Source organism: Trachemys scripta, chromosome 9 (assembly GCF_013100865.1).
Source record: "Trachemys scripta elegans isolate TJP31775 chromosome 9, CAS_Tse_1.0, whole genome shotgun sequence".
Lineage (NCBI taxonomy): Eukaryota > Metazoa > Chordata > Testudines > Emydidae > Trachemys > Trachemys scripta.
Window position 1 is genome coordinate 25,896,202 of NC_048306.1, and position 14,122 is coordinate 25,910,323.

The 14,122-nt window shown below is 43.4% G+C and overlaps 1 protein-coding gene across 2 annotated transcripts in view; it reads left to right on the forward strand.

The window, feature by feature from the left end:
- The window catches only part of IGBP1 (immunoglobulin binding protein 1), an 18,725-nt gene extending 5,303 nt beyond the window's left edge, over positions 1-13,422 (forward strand). Inside the window, exons 2-6 of one of the 2 annotated variants that reach the window (XM_034781580.1) lie at positions 1,347-1,658; positions 4,469-4,664; positions 6,104-6,186; positions 9,576-9,688; positions 12,892-13,422. In XM_034781580.1, the coding sequence (XP_034637471.1) occupies positions 1,347-1,658; positions 4,469-4,664; positions 6,104-6,186; positions 9,576-9,688; positions 12,892-13,037 (850 nt within the window). In that variant the 3' untranslated portion in view covers positions 13,038-13,422. Of the gene's footprint in view, positions 1-1,346; positions 1,659-4,468; positions 4,665-6,103; positions 6,187-9,575; positions 9,689-12,888 lie in introns of both variants that reach the window. The other variant, XM_034781579.1, reaches the window with a different exon arrangement.
- Positions 13,423-14,122: the final 700 nt, after the last annotated feature.

Consider the following 14,122-nt stretch of genomic DNA (forward strand, 5'->3'; position numbering starts at 1 on the left):
TTTCCCCGGCTCTGCGGCCCCCCTCTCCCCTGGGCAGCCGGCCCCGGGCTCTGCGGACCCGACCAACTAATCGGGCTACCTCGGGCCGTGCACTCGGTGGACGAGCCTGCTGTATGTCGCTTGGGCGGGCCGGGCGGTCAGTGTCGGGGCCTGCTGTCGGTCCTGGGAGCGCAGGTGTAGACAGGCCGCGGGTGTTTGAAGCCCCACATCATCGAACCCTTCCCAGATCTTAAAATGCCCCCGATAGGAAGCAGCTCCCTTACACCGGGCCTCTGGCTGTGGTAGGAACCTGAACTGGTGTCACTAGCAGTGGGAAAGGTTTGCAAAATATCCCTAATAGAGGCAAGATTATGAAGAGTTCGCAGCAGAGCTTTGGTTAGGATCTGGGACTCTCAATGTTCGGATCACTGAATCCCGCTTCTCCGGTAAATACAGTTTCCAAGCAGCGGGTATGCATGAAAATCCCAGATAAGCTGTTTGTGGTAGGTGAGAGAGAACTCCTGCTGCCACCTCTGTGGCGGTGTAGTGGTTAAATTTTACAGAATTTGACAAAGCCTTTCAAAGCATGTCAGAACAGAGTTGGCTTTGAGTAGAATTATAAGATGTGTATATTTGCTCGACTTCATAAAGTGCAATATTAAAAAAAAATATATGGACATTCTTGATAGAGAAGCAAAAAGCTACATACTAGTTTTATACTGCTTTATTTTTCAGAGCCTGACCCCATCCCCATCCGCACCCCCCCCATGGAGAAACTACCCTGGAATGTAGCCACCACCTTGCAGATGAGGGGCATTGGCTTTCATAGCCCATCAGTTCTGCAACTTGTTCTGTCAGAGGGATTGCTTCATAGTGGCATGAAGTGCTCCATCATCTAAGTGCTAAGCATCCTGCATCTATTTTCTTGCTAGTCCTGTTAGCAAGGATAAAGTTAGAGAATTAAAACTGGCCCCCATTAATCAATGGGCTGGTCCACAACTATTTTAGAAGTGCATAACAATCCATAGAATATGGTGATGCAGAAAGACCTAAACCAGTTGATAAAGAGCATTGTATGTTGTGAGTATTACTGCTCTATCTGGAGCCTTATCTAGGCTAGGATAAAAGCTATGGTGATATAAAATATTAGCTAACACATTTTAAAAACCCATCTTTTATCCTAGTTTAGACAAGACTTCAGAGCTTGCACTCCAGGAGCTGTCTTCAGCTGAGGAAATGTTCCGTCCATCCTTTCCTTTTGGTCCTCCTCCCATTGCAGAGATGTGGAGATTACAGTTCTTCCTATACATGCCATAGGTGTGAACCCAATAGGGCAGAGGTACAGGAAGATCTTATTTCTCTTTCAGCCAAAATGAAGACCTGGAGGAGATTGCATCAGCTGACCTGAAGTATCTGCTGTTACCTGCTTTGTTGGGAGCCCTCACCATGAAACAGGTCAATCTTAGCAAGCGTCTGGAGCATGTGCAGAGTGCTCGTGCCCACTTCATGGACTTCCTGAAGCTCTGCAAGAACTACCAGATTGGCAAGTTCCACCTTCCACCAACACCAGAGAGTCCTAATGAAAATGAGCCTACAGAGAGTACTTCCGGGGCTGGCCCAGCTGGCACACAGTCCAGTCTGGTGGCCATGGCATCTGGTAGACAGGCAAAAATTGAAAGGTAGATTCTCTCCCTCCCCACCCCCCTTATTAAAGCAGTTGCAGATACAAAATTAGGGGTGGAAAAGTAGAATATTTCATAGTACAAAATGTACAGTATGATATTATAGGAATGACTAATATAAAATGGTAAAGAGAATAGCTTGAATTGTAATTAAAGTGAAAAAACAGTTTTTCATCATTAATTTATTAAATAACATGCATTCTAGTTTTCAAGATATTCACCATGGGTATCATTTAATGCTATTAAGTTCTCCCTGGGCAGGAGAGCCCTTGATTTACTATAGCATTCATTAATAGGCATGTTGATTACAACTTCTATTCAGTAGTTGTAATCACTTGGGTAACTAAGACCCCATCTTGCACAGAGAGGGACCATTTGTGCAGTATTTACCAGATTGGAGCCTAAAGTTGTAAATGAGAGGAAAAGAAATATTACCAGAGCCTCTATTTCAGGGGTGGCCAAACTTACTGACCCACCGAGCTGCATACAAACGCATGGTCCCAGCCCCAAAGAGTCCATATTCTAAGAGACATGGATTTGGGATGGTAAAATACAGTAGTATCATTTCACTGATCCAGTTGTCTCCAAAGCCTTTTAACTGTGAGAGGAAAAACACCATACATTTATCAAAGTCTTCTGTACTGCTACCTCTTTTTCAGCATCAGCTTTAGTACAACTATTTAAACACTACCTATTTTTCAAATTGTATAATGTACATATAAGGTCACTTCTTGCTGTGAGACCAAGGTTTTTGGCAACAATATGTATATTAGGGGGAAGAGGCAACATCTCTGTAGATTCTGTTCAAGGGCAAGCTGCAGTCTGTTCTCTGATCTGGGAAGTTGGCTTGATGTCAGCAGTGAGGAATCACATTGACTTTGATAAAGACAAGCATAGGTCACACAGACTGGGCAAGATTTTATGTGGATTCACCAATACACCTCAGTCCAGATGAATGGCACCTCCTCCTTATATTCCAGGCCTGCATATTCCCACCACCTCTTCCTCCTCACCCTCTATCACCCCAAGTGCATGGAGGCCCTCAAAAGTAACTGGTAGGAATGTGGTAGAATTCTAGAGTCTGGGGAGTAGTAATAAAATGTGTGGTGTCCTTGGAGTAACTTATTTGAAGAGCATTGTCCTACTTCAAAGTATAAAGGTTGGCTAGGATGGGGTCACTTCCCTTGTACTGCTCCAGGAGGGAAGTTGGAGGTATGGTCCTTCTGTTTCTTAACATTATGCTTGTCCAGCCCCTCAGTATTGAATTTAGTAAGAGATTCTCCTGAATGATCTGCCCTTCCAACCCCCTTAGTTTCCCTCTCCTTGGTTCTTAATGTTTTATTCTGAGGACCCCAGAAATGATTCCCTAGCCGAGTTTGTTAATCACTAAAACTGGGCCTAAGGGACTAGCTTTAGAAGCATATTTGATTTAAATAATAATCCCATAAAGTAATAAAACAGCTCCCTGTTTTCTAATTCAGGTGTCCTTTTGCACTTTGAACTCAAGGATTCAGACTTTGAAGCCCAGATCTCTAGCTAGGAATTACTACATCCTATAGGATCCCCTCTGATATCTTTATTTCCTAAGAAGGGCCTAATTAGCTCTCATGTTGGTGGTCTCTCAGCAGGGGCACTAAAGATTTTAGGCCAGGAAGTTCGAGTGCCCCTTTCCTTCAGATGATCCCTTCATTAGGAGTATTGGTTGTGTTGTGTGGGGGAAACTCATTGCCTCTGCCCATGTGCTATCTATTCTATGCATAGGTGGCTTTAGCGCAGCTTCTACCATAATAAAATTTACTTGAGGAAAAACCAAATGACTGGAATATTTTATGCACCATGGGTGGTTTTTTTTTTTTCTATTTGGTTTTTCCACCAGGTACCCATAGTGGCTATTGTTGGAGAAGCTCCTGGGTGTTAATAACTGCAAATCAGGAAGTACTTCACACATCCTGTCAGCATGACTTTTCTCTTTAAAGAGCTAATTTCTTGAAGATGGCACGGTACCCACTTTAAACTTGTATCTCTGGTTTTCGTTAATGGTCAGCAGGCTTCTTGGCATCTCAGCCAGCCTCTTGTTTGAAATATATCGTATTCAACAGCAAAGTGGAGATACCTGCAGCCAAGGTCTTCTTACCACACTGCAGCAATGAGCCATCAAAAACTGCCCTCTTGTATATTTTTTTGAGTTCCAAAAATTGTATTAGGCACCTCACAAAGACAGGTGAAGATCCTGTGCTTGCTCCAAAGAGCATATAATCTAAACTTGATCTGACATGTCAAAGAAGGATCATAACCAGTCAAAGTGAAGGGGAGAGGAAAAGGAGACTGTAGCAGATTTCCCTCTTGCATTGTGCTATATGTATGTGACTGTTTTTATATATTCTCAGTAGCCTTACAGGGGAAAGAGAAGGCCTTTAGTCAAGAAGATAAATCCACCTGTTGGATGCTGATTAGTATGGGAAGAGTGTCCCTTGTACTCCATGTTAAGGTTCTCAAACTGTAGTTTGTGGGGCACTTTGCTGACGGTCTCCAGAGAGCGGGCTGGCCATAAGGTGCTGACTTGTATTGAAATATATTACTTTACTTTTCCCTTGAAGCCGCTGCTGTAGTGCTGTTGGGATGTGTTCAAATTCTGAACTTCAGAGCTTCTTGTTCCAAAAGGTAATTTCTCTAACAAAGTGTGATCCACCCTATGACAACATCCTGAACTCTCTTTGCTGTACAGTCAGCTGTGTCAAGTACCATCTGTTAAAAAGTTGTTTGAAAGAGGCTCCTTAAATGGTCCTATCTCTCTCTCCCTGAGGCAGATATAAGCAGAAGAAGGAAGTGGAGAATAGGTTGGCCTCCATGAAAGCTTTTGTGGAGAGTGGCCAGGCGGAGGAGGAACAGATACGGGAATTCTACGTGCTGCAAATCCAGAAGTGGATCACAACAAGCCTGGACGAAATTGAGAGCATTGACCAGGAAATGGTGATTTTGAGAGGAAGGAATGCACTAAAACAGGTATGAGATTTGGGATATGTCGTGGGGTGTGGTGCTTGTAGGTTTTGTGTACAACAGGGGTTGATGACGGACATTGGTGAGCCTGAAACAAAATGAAAGATTATCAGATGGTTTCAATGGCAGAGCTTAGTGTACTTTCATATGTGAAGTCCTGGGTTAAAATTCTACATAGGTCACAAGTGAAATGAATGGAGGGGTCTCTGTTTAATGCCTAATGGATATTTGTCTGTATTAACAAACCAGGCCCAAATTTGGCATGACCTTTTCTAGTTGTGGGCAGTCAAGGCTTGAAACAGCAGAGTATTGCACATCACACTAGAGGTACTTTAAAGACTGCTGGAGCAGGTTTATCCTGTTTCTCTACACTATGCCAGATTATCAGTCCCTCACTCTTAAAATAATAAATCTGCCACAGTTAAAATAATAATCCAGTGATCTTTTAAGCATGCAGTCTTGGCTTTCAGAATGTTCAGGTGCCATCTGAAAGGAGTGACCCTGTTGAACAGTAAAAGCCCCTTCAGCAAATGCGACATCTGTATCATACAGACTAATGCTGTTTTCAAGAGTTCAAGCTTTGTGCTCTTCACTTAAAATGTCTACTGGTTAGAATTAGAAACACATTAAATGGATATTGCATAAAATATTCCAGCTTTATTTGGGACATGAACTTGTTTTGTGCACTTCAGTGACCTGTCCCTGTAGCACTGTCAACTGGGGTGACAGCGCTCTGCTCAACTGCAGTGCTCTGAGGTGGTAGAATTACTGCTCGTGATAGGATTTACTGAGTGGCAGATGTGCCATGTTTGGTCTCTGGGAGAAATAACTGTTCTTGTTTCTTTCCTCCAGGTTAGTCTAGCTCAACTGCAGCTGCCTCATGTTTTATCAGCTTCTTGCTTTCACCCAGGACGGGAGTGCCTGAGGCACAGGGAAGTGACGTCACATGCTGAAGCTCACCTAGGAAGTTTATGGCATAGCATGGGTTAAGGCCGGAACTTGTCAAACTCATGGTATGTCTACAATGCAGCTGGCATGTGATTCCCAGCACCAGTAGATAAGTGCACTTGGTCTGCTCGAGCAAGTATGCTAAAAACAGCAGTGTGGTCATTGCGGGGCAGATGGTGGCTCAGGCTAGCCATCTGAATTTCGACCCAGGTTGATCAGGCGGTCTTGGACTCAGGCAGGAATCCCGTGCTGCTGCCTGTGCCACAACATCCATCCTGCTGTTTTTAGCACACTATCCCAAACTGAGCTAGCACAAGTCTCTCTCTCTCCTCGCTGGGAATCACATCTCCCAGCTGCAGTGTAGACGTACCCTCAGTACATTTCTCTGACTGCAGAGGTGGTGCTCTTCTCATGCTCTGCTCTTGAGGACGTGGAGGGGGATGCAGGGGAGGTTATTCTGAAAGTAAATCCTTTTGCTTTTTGTTTCCTATCTCAAGGCTTCAGCACCTCCTCAGACTTCTCAGCATCCCAGGACTGCAATGAAACCTTTCATTCTCACCCGAGACACCGTGCAGGCTAAGTATGTTGCACCATAATAACATTAGATGCAATCTCTCTCATACAGCTCCATTTTCCAAGAAGTAGTGAGCACAGCGCTGCTTGGAATGTGTTTACAAAAGGCTAAGCTGGGCTCAGAGCTTTCTTCCACGTCCAAAGGAAATATTTCTTCAAGACCTCCACCACGTCAGGATGGCTTTTATTGTATGTGGTGGGGTGGGAGCCTGTAAGATACCTCCTCCCACTTTTCCTTTTCTTATTTCCCCTTTACCAGCATGCTCCAATATGCTGTCCTAGCATCTCTGTGGAGTGCACTGTTCCAAGAGTACCACCATATATATGCTCTGTTTTCTTTATATTTGGTTAACTGGGAGGAGTTCTCAGCTGGCAAGGCTTCCTTTGCCCCTCTCTGAGCCCTCAATGTGTCATAGCAGCATCACTGTTGCTACTCAAGCAGTGTGTCTCTTAGCACTTCCTTTACCAATCTAGGGCTTAAAACAGAGCCAAGAAAGGAAAGACGGTTGGTGGCTAGTAGGCAGTCTGAGTTGGCCCACTATGCTGCCCTTTGCTTCACCTTTGTTACAGTTCCCTTTTCGTCCTGTGTTTAAAGGAAACTTTACTCCTGCAAACCTTGAGATTTTGGATCTATCCCTAGGAGTGAGGTGCATGTTTGTGCTCAAAGGATCTGGGTAACTCTGTTGTAGTTCGTCAATGTCAGTCTCTAATGTGAAGTGTCAGTGTGTTAGAGCCAGTGAAAGCTGTGACTTCAGAAGCAGTCTGTCCATCAGTCTAATGGCAAACTCAGGAAAAGACTGTCATATAGCCAAAATAAATTCACCTTGATAGTGAAGCGTAAGATGTTATCTACTAGAGAGGTCTGCTGTGGTTCTTGAGAAACACATATAACTCCTTAATTCTAGCTGTTAACAGGAAGTGCACTGAATGGAGTCAGGATTTTATATTTGTATACCTACCTGTTAATTGTATTGGAAGGAGTATGGCTGCCAGGTCTTTTGTCACCATCTTGTGCCTAAGCTTTTTGCTATGTTCACAGTATGGCCTTTGTTGGGATCTTAGAAATGTGTTTTATTTTGCTAAGTAAAGGACTGGATTCTGAGCTTGGTTCCTAGTTGCTTGGTGTTCTACCGCAAGCAAGTATCTAGGGGTGTCGTCCATCCTTATCCTTTGGGGTGAATGGATGCTGCCTCAAGGGTCCTATGAGCTGAGCAGGTCTCTGCCTTTTAGACTTCTGGGATGGTCTCTGTGGATATAAGGTTACTGGAGAGCAAATTGTTGTAGTCTTGAACTCTCTGTAAATACACTAGTTCCAGTACAAACCATGTTTATGTCCCGCACAGCATTACAGGATAAGAGTAAGGTGTCCCAAAGTAGGTATATGTATCATAACACATATTAGACGTTCCTAGCCATTAGTGACTTGAACTGCAACTGCTGAGAATCCCAAATCCTCAGAGAAGGTGTTGATTGCAGCTACTTGTGCAGAATAACAGCATATATCCAGAGTTCACAAGTGTGTGTGTGTGTGTGTGTGTGTGTGGATTAAGCCATAGTGGCAGACTCCAGAATAGAAGTAGCTCTCTCCCAGAAGATGTCAACGTGCAGTATGCAACCAGTTTGCTGTTTCCCTATCCTTTTTGATAAAGAACCCCACAAGGTCACATTACAGGCTTTGGGACAGAACAAGACGGGAAATGGAGGAAGAGACATTTCTAGACTTATAGCAATATAACTGTAATGTCCAATTTGAGGGGGAAAATTAATAATAAAAAAAAAAAAAGAGAAGTTTCCAGAGGTTGGTGCTTGCCCCTTTGCTGTTTCTAGTGAGCTTAAATTATCTTGATGGGGCAGTGACACAATACTGCAGGCGCTCTAGGAGATGGAAGGGTATGTGTGTAAAGTTACTAAATGGGAAGACTGTAGGAATGGGAAATAAATGAAAGCATCCAAATCTGTGTTCTGCACTGACTGATATAGTAAATAAAATGGATTGTTGCCAGATCTTCATTATGGTCATTAGATACAAAAATTAATAAGTCAAATAAATGGAACTGAACTAAAAGCAGCAGGAGACTGCATCGGTTATACCCTGACTTTGACCAATGAGCCTAATAATGAACAGAAGCAATAAGGATTCAGTAGTCCTGGGATATTGTCAGACCAAGAGCCTGAAGAAAACAAGAGCAGGCTGGAGGGGGGCAAAGTGTATATTGTAGAAAGAGCAACATCTTCAGTGGACTGGAGGAGAGTCTAAATTATTCTCTGGGGAGCAGTTTAAAGCAAGGCTGAGAGTTGTTACATCCTCAGATGTAGGGCAAGCAGCCATGGCCAGAAGCTTTGGAATCAAAAAGCTAAGTCAGAGTAATGTGTTAGTGGAATAGACTCATTGAAAAGGTGGCTGAGGCACTATCCTTGCAGAATCAAGATCAGGGAAGATGAGATGCTGGTGGGAAGGATTCATAAAGTTCTGAGTGATGATCGAAGTGGCCTTGTCTGGCCCTTCTGTCTTTCTGTAGAACTCCAGAACACAGTTCCTTGCTGGGACTTCAGTTAGTTTACAAGAAAACTGAAAGGAGTTTGCTCTGAGGAGGGATAGAAGAATCTCTAATAGTATGGTGGTCAGGATGACCTCGTGGTTCACAAAGGATCCAGAATAAAGACCCTGAATACAAGGATCAGACTATAAATTCTGGCTGTCAAGCCAGTGGAGAAATTAGAATGATTTGTGCTACTTTAACTAGACAACACAGAGATCTTTGCAGGGATGGAATTCTAAGGCATTCTGTTCTAAAGTCCTTAACTATCTTCTGAGGATGTCATTCTGGGGCCAGTCTTGTTAGTTTGATATGTGAATGGACCTAAGCTCATCTTATCATTTTTATAATAATTTGTTTGTTTCAAGTGCTCCTCATGCAGGAAGATCTCCAACAGCTTTGCAAATTTATTAGCTACCACCACTGAAATGAAGTCACTTTGTGGGGAGAACATCAGCCAGGCAGATGATTTTCTGTGCACTGCAGCATCATAAGGGAAGAGCTTTTTGGTCAATGATACTAGGTCTAATCCTATCTTTACCAAATGGGCCAAAAGGAGGTTAATATCTGTATAGAACTTACAGGGTCACACGTTCTTTTTATTTTAAATATTCTACTCAACATAACAGGAAAAATAACATAGACGGTACAAATCAGGAGGGTTCATTTAAACAGGCAGACTAAGGACTCTCTTGAATGGGAGGTGAGAATGTGCTTGGTAAGTTGGGGCTGCCCTGGAAAGACTGTCGTCTTGGTGTGTTGTGAGTACCTGCGATATGAGGCTGCAACAGGAGGATTAACTTGACATAGAATGTGCACTGTGTATGTAGCTTTGTTAACTATCTATTTCTTCCTGCAGGGTGTTAGGAGCTGGCTATCCTAGCCTGGCAACTATGACAGTAAATGATTGGTACGAACAGCGCTGTAAACAGGACATCATGCCCGATAAAGGCAAACTCCAGACAACAGCAGGTATGGAGCAGTAAGGAATATGTAAATGGGGGTGCTAATGATCCTAGGAATCACAAACCAGTGTGCATTATTGCAGTGTCAGGAAAATTGGTTGAAACAATTGTAAAACAACCAGATAAACATAATACGATGGAGACAAGCTGAAACATCTTTTGTAAAGGAAAAATCTGATTCTAATTTACTAGTGTTCAGTGAGCTTGTTAACAAAATAGGAACAGACATGCTTTTTGAAAATCCAAATACGCTGTAACCTGTTGTCCTTCAAAGTCTGTCACAAGAGGCTATTAAGAAAACTAAGAAGCAGTAGCGTGACAGGCAAAGTATTGTCATGGCTCTGAAACTGGCTGAAACAGAAAACAAAAGGAGGGGGAAAAAAAACAGTGAAGAATGCAGGGAACTTCAGAGGGACCCAACAAACCTAGCTGAATAAGCAACACGATGGCAGATGAGTGGGAAATGTAAGCTAGTGTACCTCAGAAGGAATCATTTGAACTCATCATGCATAGAACTGGGTTCTTAATTAACTGGAACCACTAAGGAAAGGTATTTGAGTGTCACTGCAGACATCTCAATGAAAACACCTGTTCAATATGCAGCAGCAGTCCAAAAAGCAAACAGTGTTAGGATGTATAAAGAGTTGGGTGGAGAATAATACTGAAAACATATTGCCATAATATAAATCAGGGCACACCTTCTCTTAGATCAGAACTGAACACACTTATTCTATCTTTTTTGAGATGGGCTGACCAGAAATCGAAGGGTCTTTATATGGGCAGCAAAAGTGATGAAAGGTTTTGGAGAGACTTCTATTTGAAGAGGTACACGGTGCAGTTTAGAGAAGAGAGAAATAAAAGGGGATATGATAGTTACTTAAAAACAAAACCCAAGATACAAAGAAAGTAAAGGGTACACAAAGGGTAAATGGGAGGACCCATTCTCAGAATACAAAAACAGGGAACGCTTAATGAAAGTGAAAGGTAGTCCCAGTCCCAAAGAACTTATCTGTAAATTGGTGAAATGACTAGCACCATGGGGCCCTGGACTGTAGGCACTACTGTAAATGAATTATAAAGTAATATACTAAACTGCCAATGACTTTTTTTTTTAACATTAACTGCTGGAACTCACTGCCACATCGTCTCTGAAGTAAGAGCCTAACAGGCTTAAACAAAGGATTAGACACTTATATGAATGAGTGTATCCACAGTTATATTTCTGTAGAAGAACAGAAAGGATATAAGTATCAGGGGGTAGCCGTGTTAGTCTGTATCTACAAAAACAACGAGTCTGGTGGCACCTTAAAGACTAACAGATTTATTTGGGCATAAGCTTTCGTGGGTAAAAACCCTCACTTCTTCGGACGCGTAGAGTGAAAGTTACAGATGCAGGCATTATATACTGACACATGGAGAGCAGAGAGTTACTTCGCAAGTGGAGAACCAGTGTTGACAGGGCCAATTCAATCAGGGTGGATGTAGTCCACTCCCAATAATAGATGAGGAGGTGTCAATTCCAGGAGAGGAAAAGCTGCTTCTGTAATGAGCCAGCCACTCCGTCCCTATTCAAGCCCAGATTAATGGTGGTAAATTTGCAAATGAATTTTAGTTCTGCTGTTTCTCTTTGAAGTCTGTTTCTGAAGTTTTTTTGTTCAATGATAGTGACTTTTAAATCTGTAATAGAATGACCAGGGAGATTGAAGTGTTCACTTACTGGCTTATGTATGTTACCATTCCTGATGTCCGATTTGTGTCCATTTATTCTTTTGCGGAGGGACTGTCCGGTTTGGCCAATGTACATGGCAGAGGGGCATTGCTGGCACATGATGGCATATATAACACTAGTGGATGTGCAGGTGAATGAGCCCTTGATGGTGTGGCTGATGTGGTTGGGTCCTCTGATGGTGTCGCCAGAGTAGATATGGGGACAGAATAGGCAACGAGGTTTGCTGCAGGGATTGGTTCCTGGGTTGGTGTTTCTGTGGTTTGGTGAGTATTTGCTTCAGGTTGGGGGGTTGTCTGTAAGCGAGGACTGGCCTGCCTCCCAAGGTCTGTGAGAGTGAAGGATTATTTTCCAGGATAGGTTGTAGATCGTGGATAATGCGCTAGAGAGTTTTTAGCTGGGGGCTGTATGTGCTGGCCAGTGGTGTTCTGTTATTGTCCTTGTTGGGCCTGTCCTGTAGTAGGTGATTTCTGGGTACCCGTCTTGCTCTGTCAATCTGTTTCCTCACTTCCCCAGGTGGGTATTGTAGTTTTACGAATGCTTGATAAAGATCTTGTAGGTGTTTGTCTCTGTCTGAAGGGTTGGAGCAAATTCGGTTGCATCTTAGGGCTTGGCTGTAGACAATGGATCTACAGTGACAATGTGTGATGTCTTGGATGGAAGCATGTAGGTACGTATAGTGGTCAGTAGGTTTCTGGCATAGGGCGGTGTTTGTGACCATGGCTTATTTGCACTGTAGTGTCCAGGAAGCGGATCTCCTGTGTGGACTGGTCCAGGCTGAGGTTGATAGTGGGGTGGAAATTGTTGAAGTCCAGGTGGAATTCTTCAAGGGCCTCCTTTCCGTGGGTCCATATGATGAAGATGTCATCAATGTAGCGCAAGTACAGGAGGGGTACTAGGGGATGAGAGCTGAGGAAGCGTTGTTCTAAGTCAGCCATAAAAATGTTGGCATACTGTGGGGCCATGCGGGTACCCATAGCAGTGCCACTGACTTGAAGGTGTAAGTTGTCTCCAAATCTGAAGTGGTTGTGGGTGAGGACAAAGTCACAAAGCTCAGCCACCGGCATGCTGTGGCCTCATCAGGGATACTGTTCCTGACCGCTTGTAGTCCATCCTCATGTGGAATATTGGTGTAAAGTGCTTCTACATCCATGGTGGCCAGGATGGTGTTTTCAGGAAGAACACCAGGATATAAGCCTTTGTGCTTCAGGGCATAAGTCAACCATTAACTGAGGGGGGTTAGAAAGACACTTTCCCTATGGGTGTGTTTGTTTCATAATTGGCCACTGTGGACTTTCTTGCACCTTTCTCTGAAACAGGCTACCAATCTAGATAAACCATTAGGATGATCCCATATGGCAAGTCCTTTGTTCTTAAAGATCATATTCCAGGAGACATCGCTACAGAGAACTTGACTGGTGATTCTCGTTTGTTTCCATTTCACTGTGTGGTAGCTTACTCTTTTTTTGTTTGACCATCAGCAGATCTTTCTGAAGAGGAGCTGCAGAAAGAGCAGCAGGAGAAGAAGGTGGAAGAGGATGATGAGGAAACTCTACAGAAAACTCGAGCCTGGGAGGACTGGAAAGACACACACCCAAGAGGATTTGGCAACCGAAAGAACATGGGCTGACTGTCGAAGGGATGAGTAGAGCAGGAGAGTCTCAACTGAGTGCACTCCATGATATAGCAGGAGTATATAGCTGTACAAATGCAGGGTGGTCCTTGGTTTCTGCTGGGGGCTTACCTGTGGAAGGGGAGTGAACAGGACAGTTTGTCTTGATTTACATTAAATATCAGAGAGTGCACTCGTCATGGAGTGATGGTGATGTGGCAAAGCTTCATCAAGTGGGGGGGCCTTTACTTGAGGGATCAGAGCAAAACTTCCCTGATCCTCCTAATCAGAGGGAGTTGTTAAGCGGAAAGTCTATTAATTTGAAAGTGGCTCTTTGTATTGTTGATGGCTGTATTTATTTATTCTCTATTTTTAAAAGAATAAACTTCCTTGTGCTGCTTAATCCGTCACGTAAAGTCTCTTGCTCCTGGCCCGATTCTCTACCCATGTTTCTTTATCATGCTGGTGTACCCTTCCGAGGCCGTGGACAGTATGGGAAGTGAGACTTTAGACAACAATTTGTAGGAGCAAGTTTTCAGTTGAGGCTCTGAAGGGGGAGTTCATAAACATATGATCCTTCTTTTGTGAAGGGCTGTAGTTACAAAGAGGGCCTCCTGTGCAACCAGGAAGTGATGAAGCTGCTTCCAGTGTCGAACATCTTTATTCTTCCCCCGGTGGCTCACAGAAATGCTGTCTGTATGTGTGAAACAGGCAAGATGTCTCAAGGACACTAGCTTTAAATGATGGTAAAAGACCCAATACCACTACCACAATAGGGATGTCAGTCTCCAGCACTGCTGCAATCTCCATTTAAATTCAAAATGGAGACTTTGTGTGGCTATAACACTTTTCTCTAGAGAATTCTCTAGAGAATACAAAAGAACTGCCTGTGTCTTGAGACCCACTTCTGACCAATAACTGAAATAAATGTAAATATCAAGGAGAGACCAGAACTACTTATGGGGCTGCCAGGGGCTAGAATTAAGAAATGAGGTGATATTAAACAGAAATTCTAGGCCGTTCATTGAGACAAGCTGTGTGGTGGAGGCCTCCTTGTTTGGATTGTTTAAAGCTAGTTTAGATAGAATACATAATGTAAAAAA